The sequence below is a fragment of the Nematolebias whitei genome, chromosome 17 (assembly GCF_014905685.2).
Source record: "Nematolebias whitei isolate Nwh7 chromosome 17, NemWhi1, whole genome shotgun sequence".
In the NCBI taxonomy this organism is placed as follows: Eukaryota; Metazoa; Chordata; class Actinopteri; order Cyprinodontiformes; family Rivulidae; genus Nematolebias; species Nematolebias whitei.
In genome coordinates this window covers 39,525,041-39,538,221 of record NC_056514.1, presented here as the reverse complement: position 1 = coordinate 39,538,221, position 13,181 = coordinate 39,525,041, and the positions used below count along the sequence as shown (strand labels likewise).

General features: G+C 46.8%; 1 protein-coding gene across 1 annotated transcript; it reads right to left on the bottom strand.

Annotated features, from left to right (window-relative positions):
- Positions 1-1,755: 1,755 nt before the first annotated feature.
- Positions 1,756-12,194, bottom strand: LOC119423851 (protein FAM171A2). The gene is made up of 8 exons (XM_037691268.1): positions 11,998-12,194; positions 7,389-7,616; positions 6,541-6,633; positions 6,279-6,437; positions 5,806-5,985; positions 5,616-5,729; positions 3,537-3,663; positions 1,756-3,448 (listed from the first exon to the last, which is right to left on the bottom strand). The coding sequence occupies exons 1-8, from the start codon at positions 12,077-12,079 to the stop codon at positions 1,978-1,980; spliced, it is 2,454 nt and encodes an 817-aa protein (XP_037547196.1). The 5' UTR covers positions 12,080-12,194; the 3' UTR covers positions 1,756-1,977.
- Positions 12,195-13,181: the final 987 nt, after the last annotated feature.

Below are 13,181 nucleotides of genomic sequence, written 5' to 3'. Positions count from 1 at the left end.
AATCAAGACATGAGCCAACAGCTACTCAAGACATGAGCTAACAGCTACTCAAAACATGAGCTAACAGTTTCTCAAGACATGAGCCAACAGCTAGTGCTAACAGCTACTCAAGACATGAGCTAACAGCTACTCAAGACATGAGCTAACAGCTAGTGCTAACAGTTAATCAAGACATGAGCGAACAGCTACTCAAGACATGAGCTAACAGCTACTCAAGACATGAGCTAACAGCTACTCAAGACATGAGCTAACAGCAAGTGCTAACAGTTAATCAAGACATGAGCTAACAGCTACTCAAGACATGAGCTAACAGCTACTCAAGACATGAGCTAACAGCTAGTGCTAACAGTTAATCAAGACATGAGCTAACAGCTACTCAATACATGAGCTAGCAGTTTCTCAAGACATGAGCTAACAGCTAGTGCTAACAGCTACTCGAGGCATGAGCTAACAGTTACGCAGAGTTCAAGCTGCTTCTTCAAATGTCTGAGTATAAATGAGCCTCCACAAGTTATGGAAGATCAGTGGAAGGTTATCTTTAGCTTCTTCAGTGCGTGTAACTTTAAACACGCACAAATGTTTGGTTGAGAAAATTACGACATTTTCATTCGCTGATATAAAAATACTGAACGTTAGCTCAAACTGCCAAGAAGTTTTAAGTTTGAGTCGTTTATGGAAGGAATTTGCTCGAGTTTTGACTCCATGTTAGCTTCTCCCTGATTCTCCAAATGGAGATCACGCTGACTTCTATCTACTGCAGGTAAGATGCTAACTGTTCAAACTGCTTCACACAATCGTATTAAAAAAATGAACCTTTAGGGAAAAATCAGTGTATTTTTATAGAACATAGTTCATTTGGCACGACAAGTCAGTGCATCGGTGAGTAAAGTTTTGTGCTAAACATCTTTCAATAAGAGATTTCAATAAAAACACCCTAATCTACACGACACGTGCACATCATATACACCCAAAATCTTATAGAATTAGCCATTTACAAGTTTTCTGAAAAAGAGAAAAGATACAAGAAGTTTATTTATATATATTCAAGGAGGAAATAGCAGGAGAAAGGCTGTCGTTTAGGCAGCATGCTCTCCAGTGTCGCGTGTTGTTGGTACCTGTGCTTATCCGAGGCGTCAACGGTGGCGCTGAGGTGGCGACTAACGGCGGTTTAAATCCATGCCTATCACTGGATCCTGTGTGGAAGAAGGCACTTACAGGAGAGGAGTGGTACAGGCCCGGTCTACACAACACCACAAGGATCTCAGCCGTGTATCTTCAAGTAAATTAGTGGTTTTCTTGGAGGGTCGACTACACCGGGACCCAGAGGACTGGGGGTGGGGAGAGAGGGGGGCTTTTGGTGCCTTCTTCTTACATTCATATGCATGCAATGTGTCTACAACAAATGGTCGGCGTATTTACACAAAGAAGTCTCTGCTGTTTGACCAACGCTCAACGTGATTCAACGGAAAACTTGATTCATGGCACAAGTTTTTACGACTCGTTCAGATTTGGGGAAAAAGTTTCCTTTAAAAATGATCTGATTACAAATTGTGACAAAAGAGTGATTTTTTGTGTAAAATTAGTGCAGAGCCGGGGGCGGGGGGGGGGGGGGGGGTCCTCAGCTACAGACTAATAAATCCCATTAAAAAGTCGTTCATGTGAAACGATCACCAATCAATCGGTTAATAAGTTAATCCATAAGTGCTGTTTTTATGGCTGTTTCCAGAGTCAGCCGACGCGATGGCTCAGAGGACGGTTCAGTGACGGGACAGGATGCACAAAAAACTGGACAGATTCTACAGGAACCAGCACTGACAGCGAGACGAAGAGCAGGAGCACCTCACCAGAAAGGTCCAACACCAACCAGGGAACGGTGCGGTGGAGCAGCGGTTGTGCTTATTGGTACCTTTCTCTTTGAGCTCCTTCGGTTCTTGAAACGGACCGTTTGAAGCCCAGTGTTCTGGAAGTCCACAACGTTTACTTCCTGGGGTGGAAGACCATGAGAGGCCTGTCTTCTATCTTCTGCCACGGACTCTTCTTGTTCTCGTCTTTGTCGTCGGGGTCGTCCTCGGGACTGGTCATGGAGTCGCGGCGGTTCTCGCTGTTGCTGCTGCGGCTGCTGTTCCCTCGGCTGCGCCCCCTCCTGGTGACGGTGGATCCACGTGAAGACGGTCCTTCGTCCAGAAGAGGAGTGAGGGAGTTTTCCTCGGGCGACACCGGGCGTCCCTCACTGCTGCTGGGCTCGCTGTGGTCCTGGTAGGCCAGCTTGGAATAATTCTTCCCCCCGCCGCTGCCGACGCTGTGACCCTTCCGTCCTCCGGACCCCCAGCGCTCTTCCTTTCCCTTCCGGATGGCTGCCAGTTTTCGCTCGTGGGACTCCAGAGGCGGCTCCAGGTTGATTTCTCGTTGGGCGCCGCCGGAGCTGCCTCCAAATCCACCGCCGCTGAGGTCGTTGCTGACATCGATGTAGGAGTGGCGGACGTGAGCGTTGGCCCGCCCGTCCAGGGAGATGAACCAGGCCCGCGGGTGCTGTTTCACACCCAGCTCCAGCAGCTTCTTCTCCGTCAGGGCCTGCAGCTCCCCGTTCATCTGAGCCATGGTGGAGTCGTTGAAGAGCACGGGGATGGTCACCGCTCCGCCGGAGGAGTCGGACGCCCAGCTCGGCTCCTCAGAGTCGTCGCCTTGGGAGCCACCTTGCTGCTGCTGGCCCTGTTTCAGGTGGTGGTGCTGCTGGCCCCCTCCCATCTGCGTCCCATCTTTGTCCTGGTCCTTCTGCTCCTTTCCATCCTTGGCAGAAAACTCGGAGGGCAGGCGCATGTAGTGAGCCGGGATGACCAGGGTTGGCACCATGCTCCGGTACATGTTCTCCTTCATCTGGTCGATGGAGCTGCAGAAGATGATCTGGCCCGGCTGGGTGTTGAGGGAGGTGGGTCTGGCGAGGCTGTCTGCTGCTGCGGCGGAATACTCCGGAGGTTTGTCCGACTGGCTCGGCACGTAGCCCTGGAAGCGAGGCGGGGACGGCGGATCGGACGAGTATCCTCGATTGTCGTTGGCGTTGTGGTGTCTGTGGTACTCGGACTCTTTGCCCTCTTTGGGGCTGTAGCTGCGGTTGTAGTCTTCATGCAGTAAGGGGTTGTCCAGGTTGTTGGTCTCTGTGGCTCGGGTGACCTTCATGGGGAAGCTCTCGCCCCGCTGAGAACCTGAAGCGTTCTTTCCCTTCCCGTGTCGCAGCATGTGAACTGGAACGTGCTTGGTCAGGTCCTCCCTCGAACTCTGATAGTCTCGAGATGGGGACAAGTCCGACTTGTCGTTGGAGGGTCCCGACTCCACGTGGCCTCCACAGATCAGGTTCAGACGCGACATAGACGTACCCTGGTCTCTCTTAGCTCCGTTTAGGTTGGATGTGTGGGGTTTCCCTTGATGTCGGCGAGGCTTCAGACACCGCCGTCTGGAAGGTAAACAGACCAGAACTGAGCCTACAGCAACAAACAAACGTTTCTCAGAGTTAGTTTAGTTAAATCAGCTAAAAGTGAGACCTGCAGTAGTAGAGCAGCACGCAGAGCAGGATGAGCACCAGCAGGGCCAGCGAGCCCAGGATGGAGAGCAGGAACAGGGTGTGGTAGGTGGTGATGTCCCTCAGGCCTGGATAAGACAGACCGAAACCTGCAGAATATTTCACAGATTATCAATCTGAAGGTCGTTAGACAGCTGGAGTTTATTTTAGCTGCTGATGTTCAAGAACTGCCTGATGGATAAACATCCTGTTGTTGTTGTTGTTGTTGTTGTTGTGGAAACACTCATGAAGCGTTCACTCCACTGTGATCCATTTTACTTCCATACGTTTTTCAGCATCTTTCTCTTTCCACAATTTTTGTGCTGTTTCAACAAATCATGAATCAAAACGTTCGGCTCTTTCAGGACAATCCTGCTGTGACTTTTGGTATTGGTGCAACTTTAGCTTTTTTTAATATTTAGCCTTTTCTGACATTTTTTTCTCACAGAAAATTTATTTTACATCCTTCAGATCTTTAGCTCTGTTTACAACCTTTTCCTGTTCCTTTCACATTTTGTTCTGCTTCAGCTTCCTTCTGCAAATTTAACTTTTTTCAGCCACTTTCAGCTAATTTCAGCTGTTTTGTGCTCCTTTCAGATTCTTTCTCCTAACTATATTTTTGTGCTTCTTCGGAGTTCTTTCAGCTAATTTCAGCTTGTTATGCTCCTTTCGGCTTATTTCTGCACGTTTCAGCTTTTTCTACTATTTCAGCTATTATACAGCTGTTTTTATGCTAGTTTAAGCTTTTTCAGCTAATTCCACATTTGTTGCACTCATTTCAACATTTTTCCATCTGATTCAGCAAAAATGTGCTCTCTCAACTTCCTTCTTGTAATTTAAGCTTCTTTTTGCTTTTTTAGCTACTTTTCAGCTGTATTTTTGTGATCATTTCTACTTTTTTCAGATAATTTCCACTTTTTTGTGCTCATTTCTGCTTAATTGGGCAAACATGTTCTTTCAGCTTTTTTCTGCTAATTTAAATTTGTTCTATCTTTTCAGCTACTTTTTCCTTAGCACTTTTTAGCTAGTTTCAGCTGTTTTCAGATAAATTCAAGTTTCCCGTCGTAATTTCTGCTACTTTCAGCCTAATTAACTTCTTTCTGCTAATTTCAGGTTGTCATGCTCCTTTCAGCTTTTTTCAGCTAGTTTGAGCTTTATCTGCTATTTTAGCTACTTTTTAGCTGTAAATTTATCTTTATTTATTTTTCATATATATGAATGTTTCTGTTCAGTGTCCCGAGACGACTTCTGTTGTGACTTGGAGATTTATAAATAAACTGAATTTAATCTTCAGCTAATTCCACATTTTCTAGTTCATTTCAGCTCATTCCACTTCCTTCTGGTAGTTTAAGCTTCTTTCTGCCTTTTCAGCTACTTTGAGCTATTTTTAGCTCATTTCTGCACATTTAAACCAAATTCAGCAATATTTGTTTTTTCTGCGGGCAGCACGGTGGCGCAACTGGTAGAGCTGCTGCCTCTCAGCGAGCAGGTCCCTGGTTCAAACCCCGGTCCAGGGGCCTTTCTGGGTGGAGTTTGCATGTTCTGTCCGTGCATGCGTGGGTTTTCTCCCGGTGCTCCGGTTTCCTCCCACAGACCAAAAACATGCATGTTAGGCTGATTGGTAACTCTAAATTGTCCCTAGGTGTGAGTGAGAGAGTGAATGGTTGTTTGTCTCGTTTGTCTCTATGTGTCCCTGTGATGGACTTGCGACCCGTCCAGGGTGTACCCCGCCCCTCGCACAGTGATTGCTGGACATGGGCACCAGCGACCCCCGTGACCCAAAACTGGAATAAAACGGGTAAAGATAATGGATGGATGGATGGATGGATGTTTTTTCTGCTTTCTTCTTAGTCTTGTTCTTCCATTCAGCTACATTTCAGGTTGTTTTAGCTCATTTCAGCTGTTTTTCAGGAAGTTCTTCAGCAACAAGCATTCACACTGCATTTTTGCAGGAAATGCAGTTTTCCTCGTTAGTATTGTCGTCCCCTGTGACACCAAGAGGACGGTGTTTGCATCAACGCAGGTAAAAACAGCTGAAGCAGCAGATCTGAGTCAGGCATACCTGAAGACGAAGGAAAGGCAGCTAACCAGTACCCCATCTGAGGAACCACGACGTTCCACACAAACTGCGTCCCGTCCTTTTTGATGTAGCCCGTCCCGTTCCGAACCCACAGTCCTGAAAATTGTAGATAAAATAATCTTCATTATTACACACATGAAGCTTTAAATACACGGTGATGAGTTTTCCTCACCCGTCTTCGGCTGATACATCCAGGCAGGAACACTCGTGGCCATCCTGTTCCGGGTGTCGGACGGCAGAGGCACCGAGACGTGGATCGGATCGGAGACCTTGATCGCGCTGCCATCTTTGTCAAAGAGCTGAATGCTGACCACGGCGAGCGCCGTCAGGTCGGTCCACCCGGTTTCTGCACCTGAACGAGAAACAAGACCAACATCAGCATCTTCTTCTCGTGTTGAGTTCTTTTATAAAACAGCCGCGATGCTCGTTGCATTTCAGCCTCTCGATGTAGGAGGAGTCGCTAAATGTCCGGATGGGGACATAAAAACACGTTGGAGAGAGGAACAACAAGAAGTGCCAATATTTTACAGCAGCACAGAAAAAAAATCATCACATAGAAAGAGCTGATATTTTAACAACTCAAGTCTGTAAACTGAGTTCAGAGAAAACTCCCAGAATTCCCTGGGTTGGCCGACTGACGCAGACCTGAGCTGTTGGTCTCCTGGCCCAGAAGAAAGGGGAATCCACCGAGCTCGTACTGACTCCTGGCGGTGGTGAGCGTGGCCGACAGCGCCGTGTAGTTGGAGCTGGAGGACAGCTGGATGGACTTCCTCTGGAGCTGAACCAGCGGCTGGTTCCGAGCGCCTGACGTGCAAAACAAAGCCGGTGAACAATAAAACTTTGAGGAACGTGCTGCAGTTAGACAGAAAGATGAATAAATAAACATGAAACATGGGTCTGGTCTCACCTGGTGACCCAGACAGAACCTGCAGGACGTCATCGTACAGAATCAGAGTTCCTGGCCTCTCAGCAAGAAGGTACAGGCTAACCGAGGCGTACACTAAAACAGAGACAATTTATTAAAAAACAGCTGATTTTACAGTTGAAACACCGAAGAAAACTAAAACAGACCGACAGCTCAGCAGCTAAAAGCTAACTGGTGTTGTTTAGCAAACTATTAGCCGAGTGCCAACAGTTTGTTTTGCAAACTATTAGCTGAGAGCTAACAGTTTGTTGTTTTGCAAACTATTAGCTGAGAGCAACAAAGTCCATGCTCAATAATCCAGGTATATAATCCAACATTTTTCAGTCAGGTCATCTGGACAGTTTCTTTTGTTTTTGTTTTTTTTGTGCTGAAACGTGGATTACTGAGCATGGACTTTGTTGGTTTTGAACCAGCTTGACATGACTGTTGATGAGAGAGAGGGCCGGCACCGGAGGAGGGGGTGTGCCAAAGAGACCATCTTAGCACCAACATAACTGGTTTGTTCCACTTTGGAGTAAGCTGTTGGGGGAAGAATCAGTTTTGTGTTGTGTGTTTCCTTGACTGATGAAGCCTTCTGGATGGAAGGTGAAACGTTTCAGCACAAAAAAAAAAAGCTGTCCAGATGACCTGACTGAAAATTGTTGTATTAGCTGAAAGCTAACATTTTGTTGTTAAGCAAACTATAAGCTGACAGCTAACAGTTTGTTGTTTAGCAAACGATTAGCTGAAAGCTAACAGTTTGTTTTTATCTAAAAACACCTAAACAGACACCATCAGAGAAGCGGTTTCAACATTTGAAGGAACGAGGGTGACAGCTGAAGTGGACCTACAGGGGATGCGGTTGGAGTGCCACGGCACAGAGTTGGTGATGTAATCCTGTTTGGAGGCTGTGATGATGACCCATGTGCCGGCTCGGTACAGGAAGCTGACTCTGACCACGCCATCGCTGCCGGCACGACTCGACGCCAAGAGCGTCTGGTTCCCCTGAACGTCCACCTGAGCGCCCGCTAACGGCGACAGGTCGCTGTTGTCGAACACCTGCACTTTTATCTGTACCTCTGAAAATGGAAAGAAAAATAAAGTATTTTCACAATCATTAAGGCAACATCCATCCATCCATCCATCCAGCCATTGGGTCTCGGGGGCAGCATCTTGAGCAGGGAGGTCCAGACATCTCTCTCCACAGCCTCTTCCAGCTCTTCTGGGAGGACCCCAAGGCGTCCTCAGGCCAAATGAGAGACATAGTCTCTCCAGTGTGTCCTGGGTCTTCCCCGGGGTCTCCTCCCAGTTGGACATGCCTGAAGCACCTCCCTAGGGTGGCGTCCAGGGTACATCTCTACCAGATGTCTGAACCACCTCAACTGGCTCCTCTGGATGTGGAGGAGCAGTGGTTCTACTCTGAGTCTCTCCTGATAACTGAACTTCTCACCCTGTCTCTAAGGGAGAGTCCAGCTCTGCAGATGAAACTCATTTCAACCTCCTGGATCCACGATCTCATTCTTTCAGTCTCTACCCAGAGTTCATGACCAGAGGTGAGGGGAGGAACGTAGACTGACCTGTAAACAGAGAGCTTTGACTTACAGCTCAGCTCTCTCTTCACCACAACGGACCAGCCCAGAGTCCACAATACTGCAGACGCTGCCCCAATCCATCTGTCAATCTAACGCTCCATTCTTACCTCACTCGTGAACAAAACCCCGAGATACTTGAACTCCTCCACTTGAGGCAGGACCTCACACTCGATCTGAAGAGAGCACTCCACCCTTTTCCAGTTGAGGACCATGGCCTCAGATTTGGAGGTGATAATTCTCATCTCAGCTGCTTCACACTCGGCTGTGAACCGCTACAGTGAGAGCTGAAGGTCACGGCACGATGACGCCAGCAGGACCACATCATCTGCAAAGAGCAGAGATGAATCCTGAGGCCACAGAAACGGACTCCCTCCACCCCCCGTCTGCACCGAGAAATTCTGTCCCTAAAAGTTCTGAACAGAATCAGTGACAACAAGCAGCCTTGGAGGAGTCCAACTCCCACCCTGAAGGGTCCGACTTACTACCAGCAATGAGAACCAAACTCTGGCACCACTTGTATAGAGACTGAACAGCCTGTAGCAACGGGCCCCCAATCCCACACTCACGGAGAACCCCCCAAAGTGTAGGAACACGGTCGAAAGACTTCTCCAAATCCATAAACACATGTAGACTGGATGGGCAAACTCCCATGACCCCTCGAGGACCCTAGTGAGGGTAAAGAGCTGGTCCAGTCATGAACTCAAGTTAGCTGAATGCTAACAGTTAGCGGTTAGCAAGGTGCAACTTTAAAACTTTTCACATTTGTCACTTCTGACTAATGTTCACAAACTACCACTGAATTATTGAGATATTTCAGAACAAAATTAACTCATGAAGAAATAAGGAGCAAAACATTTTGGTAAATTAAGACTGATGTTTTTGTTATGGAGTTAGCATCAAGCTAACAGTTTGTATTAGCAAACTGAAACCCTAATTGTAGCTAAATAATTTCTTGGTAAAGTTTATTGTATTTATATAAAAATGAGCACATAAAGTGATAAAGAACATTCCTGTACATTAATGCAGTTAGCTGAAATCTAATTTGCCGCACCAGCAACCCTAAAATTAGCCTCTGACTGTCATAAACATAAACTACAGCCTGATTACTGTGATACTTTGAACAACATGAACATCTGAAGTTAACATTTGGAATAAATTTATAATTTTATTTAGATTGGACTTCTGGTGTAATCACTTCCTGTTGGGCCAGATTACCGTCCTGATGAGGAGGATGTTTGCAGTCCCAGACGCACCCTCCACAACGCTCATCCTCGTGTTTTCGGCCCTGAAACATTTCGGTTCTCATCATCCTGCCTCTTGGACGGCGTGGATGTGGGTCACACTGTTGCCATGGAAACGGGCAGACTCGCCAAAAGCTGCCTTGTCGTGCTTCCTGACTCGGTTCCTGTGGAACGACGAGCTTCGGTCGCCTCAAACCCCGCGGAGAAAAACTCCTTCGTGTGTGTGTGTGTGTTTGCACGTGCACTGAACATGGATTGCTGCTGTCATCCATGACCATCAGTGGAACAATAAAGGCTCTGTTGTGCTCGGGGAGGATTTCCTCGGTCTGGACTCCACTCTTGAGTCACTCAGTGGGAGTTTCTCTTCAAAGTGTTCTTTCCACAGGACAATCGTCTCTCTGTTTACCCCGAGACGAGTCTGTAACTCAGAATCAAAACTAGTTTTCACAGTTAAAGCTCAAACAAACTGGTTTTCCAGAACTTGATATTTTGTCTAAAGGTTTGACCTGTTTTTTTACATTTAAAATACAGTAATTGTAATTTGGATTTCCAAGATCGGCGCTTTCATTTGAGATGGTCATATTTAAATCAAGGTTCTGGTGTTGCGTTCAAGTGTCAGAGAAAAGTAAACTGACCGGCTTTAACCGCTCCTTTCATGTCGACCTGCCTCAACACGCCTGTTTTAATTGTTTTGGCTTTGACCGGCGTTTAGACACCGAGCTCCACCTAACTTTAAAAAAACAGACAAAACAAAGAAATACGACCGAACGAGGACTAAAACTGTGTTAAGATATTTTTGGACTGGTCCTATGGTTTGGATCTGCTCAGAGACGGGATTATAATGAAATTATGACCCGGTTCTGACTGGGTTAAACTGGGCCAGCAACTCTAAAAAGAGTCTCCCTGGGATTCAATATCAGCCAAAGAATAGAGTTTAATCTGCTTGCTACATCACGTAGAAAGGCTTTTGAAGCACCGTCTCATATTTTCTAACACGTCAGAAACACATAAGATCCATTGAGATCCCACTTAGCCACGCCCCCTCATACACCGACAGGTTGAGCTCCCCTTCTGCGAAAGAGGAGTCCAGGACCCTATAAATGAGTAATGACACGGGACATCGGGGCTTTTCCGGGTCTGTGAACGCGTCACAGACCGGAGAGTCCAGCGCTGTAAATTGTAACATTTTCCTGCCTTTTTTAATATAATTGATAAAACTTCATTGACGTTTCCTTGATTTATTTGTTAGTATGAGTTGCCACTTCTTAGGAAGGTTCGAGCCGGGGGGAAAGGACGTGGGCTGGAGGGGGCTGGAGGGTCCGGTGGCCCGCAGCCAGCTCCCGTCTTTAACAACTGGAAAGTCTGAGTTCAGCCAAAGTTGGAAAATGTGAAAAAAATGTACTCGAACATTAAAATGTGAGGTCCGGCCATCGAGATGTGTTAACGCTAAAGACCGGACCGGAAGCCTGCAGCTGAAGCCACAGAGGGCGAGCACCCCCTGGTGGCTGGATGCAGAACTACTTAAGCCCCGCCCCCTCTGTGTAAATAAATGGGACATTTCCACGACAGAAAAATATTTTTAAGTAACACTGTGGTTTATTTTTTTTCCAGGTGTTTTGGAGCTTTATGCTGTAGGTTCAAATATGCACAATTCGTCAAGTTCAGTTTTAATAATTATTTGTCTTTTAAAATACGTCATGTGGCACTGTGATTGACAGGCTGTTTGGGTGGGACTTTCATTACGAGGGTCCATTCATCTTGTGTAGACTCCAGCTCCAAAAATACAACATGGCTGCCCGCACCCAAAAATGTGGACATTTTGGTTTCAGTTTTGAATAACAGGAGAAGACTGAGACGCTTCGGCCATTTCTATTAGTTTAGCTGGGCTAAAGGTTCGATAAGAACTTGTTTTGTCCTCGTCTGCTCTCAGTTATGAACCATTTATTCATAACCTAATTAAAGTCAACAGTGACAGGATTACAGCAGGAAAGCATAGATTTTTTTATTATTTTTTTAAATTATATATTTATTTGTGTTTCTAGGCTTCAATGTGACAGTGGGCATACAGGAAGTAGGCCCCCCCAAAAATTCAATTTTTTTAAAATATATTTAATTTATATACATTTTTTTCTTCTCTGACAACTGTGATTGAACGTGGGCGGAGCTTAACTCCATCTTTCCACAGAGCCACCCTTTAAAATGTCCGGAATATCCCTTTTTAAAGCATGACAGAAGGCTGGGTGGTTTAGGGTCAGCTCTGCTCCTGTGCGCGCGCTCATGCATGAATAAATCAATTACGTAATGTCCTTCAAAATGCACGGAACTACAAAAACATGGTTAAAAGAACTGGATCTGGTTTCAAACACATTTATCTCAGAGGACTGAGCTCCTCCTGATCTGTTCAACAAGGCCTGATGGTCCACATCCAGACCTGAGCCCAAAGACCACCAGGACCCACGGCAGGGCCTCCCACCCTGTCACCTCACCCTTCACCCACCAGTGGACCCAAAAGGTCCAGAACCAACAGAACCAAATCCCCCGCAACATAAAACACATCCAACCATCCGACCAACCCCTCCCATGATCTCATTGTGCTGCATCCATCTCCACCTCCTGCAGGGCCTTACCGAACTGATCCGGCAGAGACTTGGACCGAACCTCCCGGACCGCGCACAGCAACGCGCACAGCAGCACACGGGACACGCGCATGGCTGCAGTTACATGTCTGCCCGGCGGGTGTGAGCTCGTTTGTCCATGTCTGTCCTCGGATTGAAGCGCGGAGCTCAGATGCTGCTTCGCCTTGTTTTTATTGTCTGAGGAGACACGAAAGACAGAAATGTGTCCCCCTGCTGGCCTCGCCCGGGACAGCCTCCTGAACGTTAAAGGACCAGGCCCCTACAGGCACTGGTAAATGAAGCCAGTGTAGCTCTGGTACTGGTCCCAAGCCCGGGTAAATGGTGAGGGTTGTGTTGTGGCATCCGATGTAAAACACTTTTGCCAAAACCATAATGCGAGTTCTTCAAAGCAAAACCAAACCGGATTGGTCAAGATCCGGATTAACAACGACCGCCAGGGTGATGATGGAAGTTGTGCTGCTGAGTGCTGAAGACCACAATGAGGGAAACGTGTCAGGAGACAGAGGAGAAGAGGAAAGTGAAGAATGTAGGACTGAGGGTTGCAACTCTAAATGTGGGGACAATGACAGACAAAGGTAGAGAGCTGTCTGGCATGATGCTGAGAAGGAAGGTAGATGTTTTATGTGTCCAAGAGACCAAGTGGAAGGGCAGCAAGGCTCGCAGCATTGGAGCAGGGCTCAAACTGTTTTACCATGGTGTTGATAGAAAGAGAAATGGAGTAGGGGTGGTCCTGAAGGAGGAGTTGGCAAAGAATGTAGTAGAGGTGAAAAGAGTGTCAGATAGGTTTGATGTGTCTGAAGGTAGAAGTAGAAGGTCTGATGCTAAATGTTGTCAGTGGTTATGCTCCACAGGTTGGATGTGATGAGGAGGAGAAAGATACATTTTGAAAGATCTGGATGAAGTGATAGAGAGTATTCCCAGGGAGGAGAGAGTGGTGATGGGAGCAGACCTGAATGGGCATGTTGGTGAAGGAAACAGAGGATGAGGAAGTGATGGGTAGGTTTGGTGTCAAGGAAAGAAACCAGGAAGAACAGATGGTGGTGGATTTTACCAAGAGAATGGAAATGGCTGTAGTCAATACCTATTTCCAAAAGAGGGAGGAGCATAGAGTGACCTATAAGAGTGGAGGAAGGAGTACACAGGTCGACTACATTCTGTGTAGAAGAGGAAACCTG

Excerpts from the sequence above, each read along its gene's own strand:
- LOC119423851 (XM_037691268.1), bottom strand. The coding sequence starts at position 12,079 with ATGCGCGTGTCCCGTGTGCTGCTGTGCGCGTTGCTGTGCGCGGTCCGG. Across the intron at positions 7,617-11,997 it reads GTCTCTGCCGGATCAGTTCG|AGGTACAGATAAAAGTGCAG; the intron begins GTAAGGCCCTGC and ends TTCCATTTTCAG. Across the intron at positions 6,634-7,388 it reads GCACTCCAACCGCATCCCCT|TGTACGCCTCGGTTAGCCTG; the intron begins GTAGGTCCACTT and ends TCTCTGTTTTAG.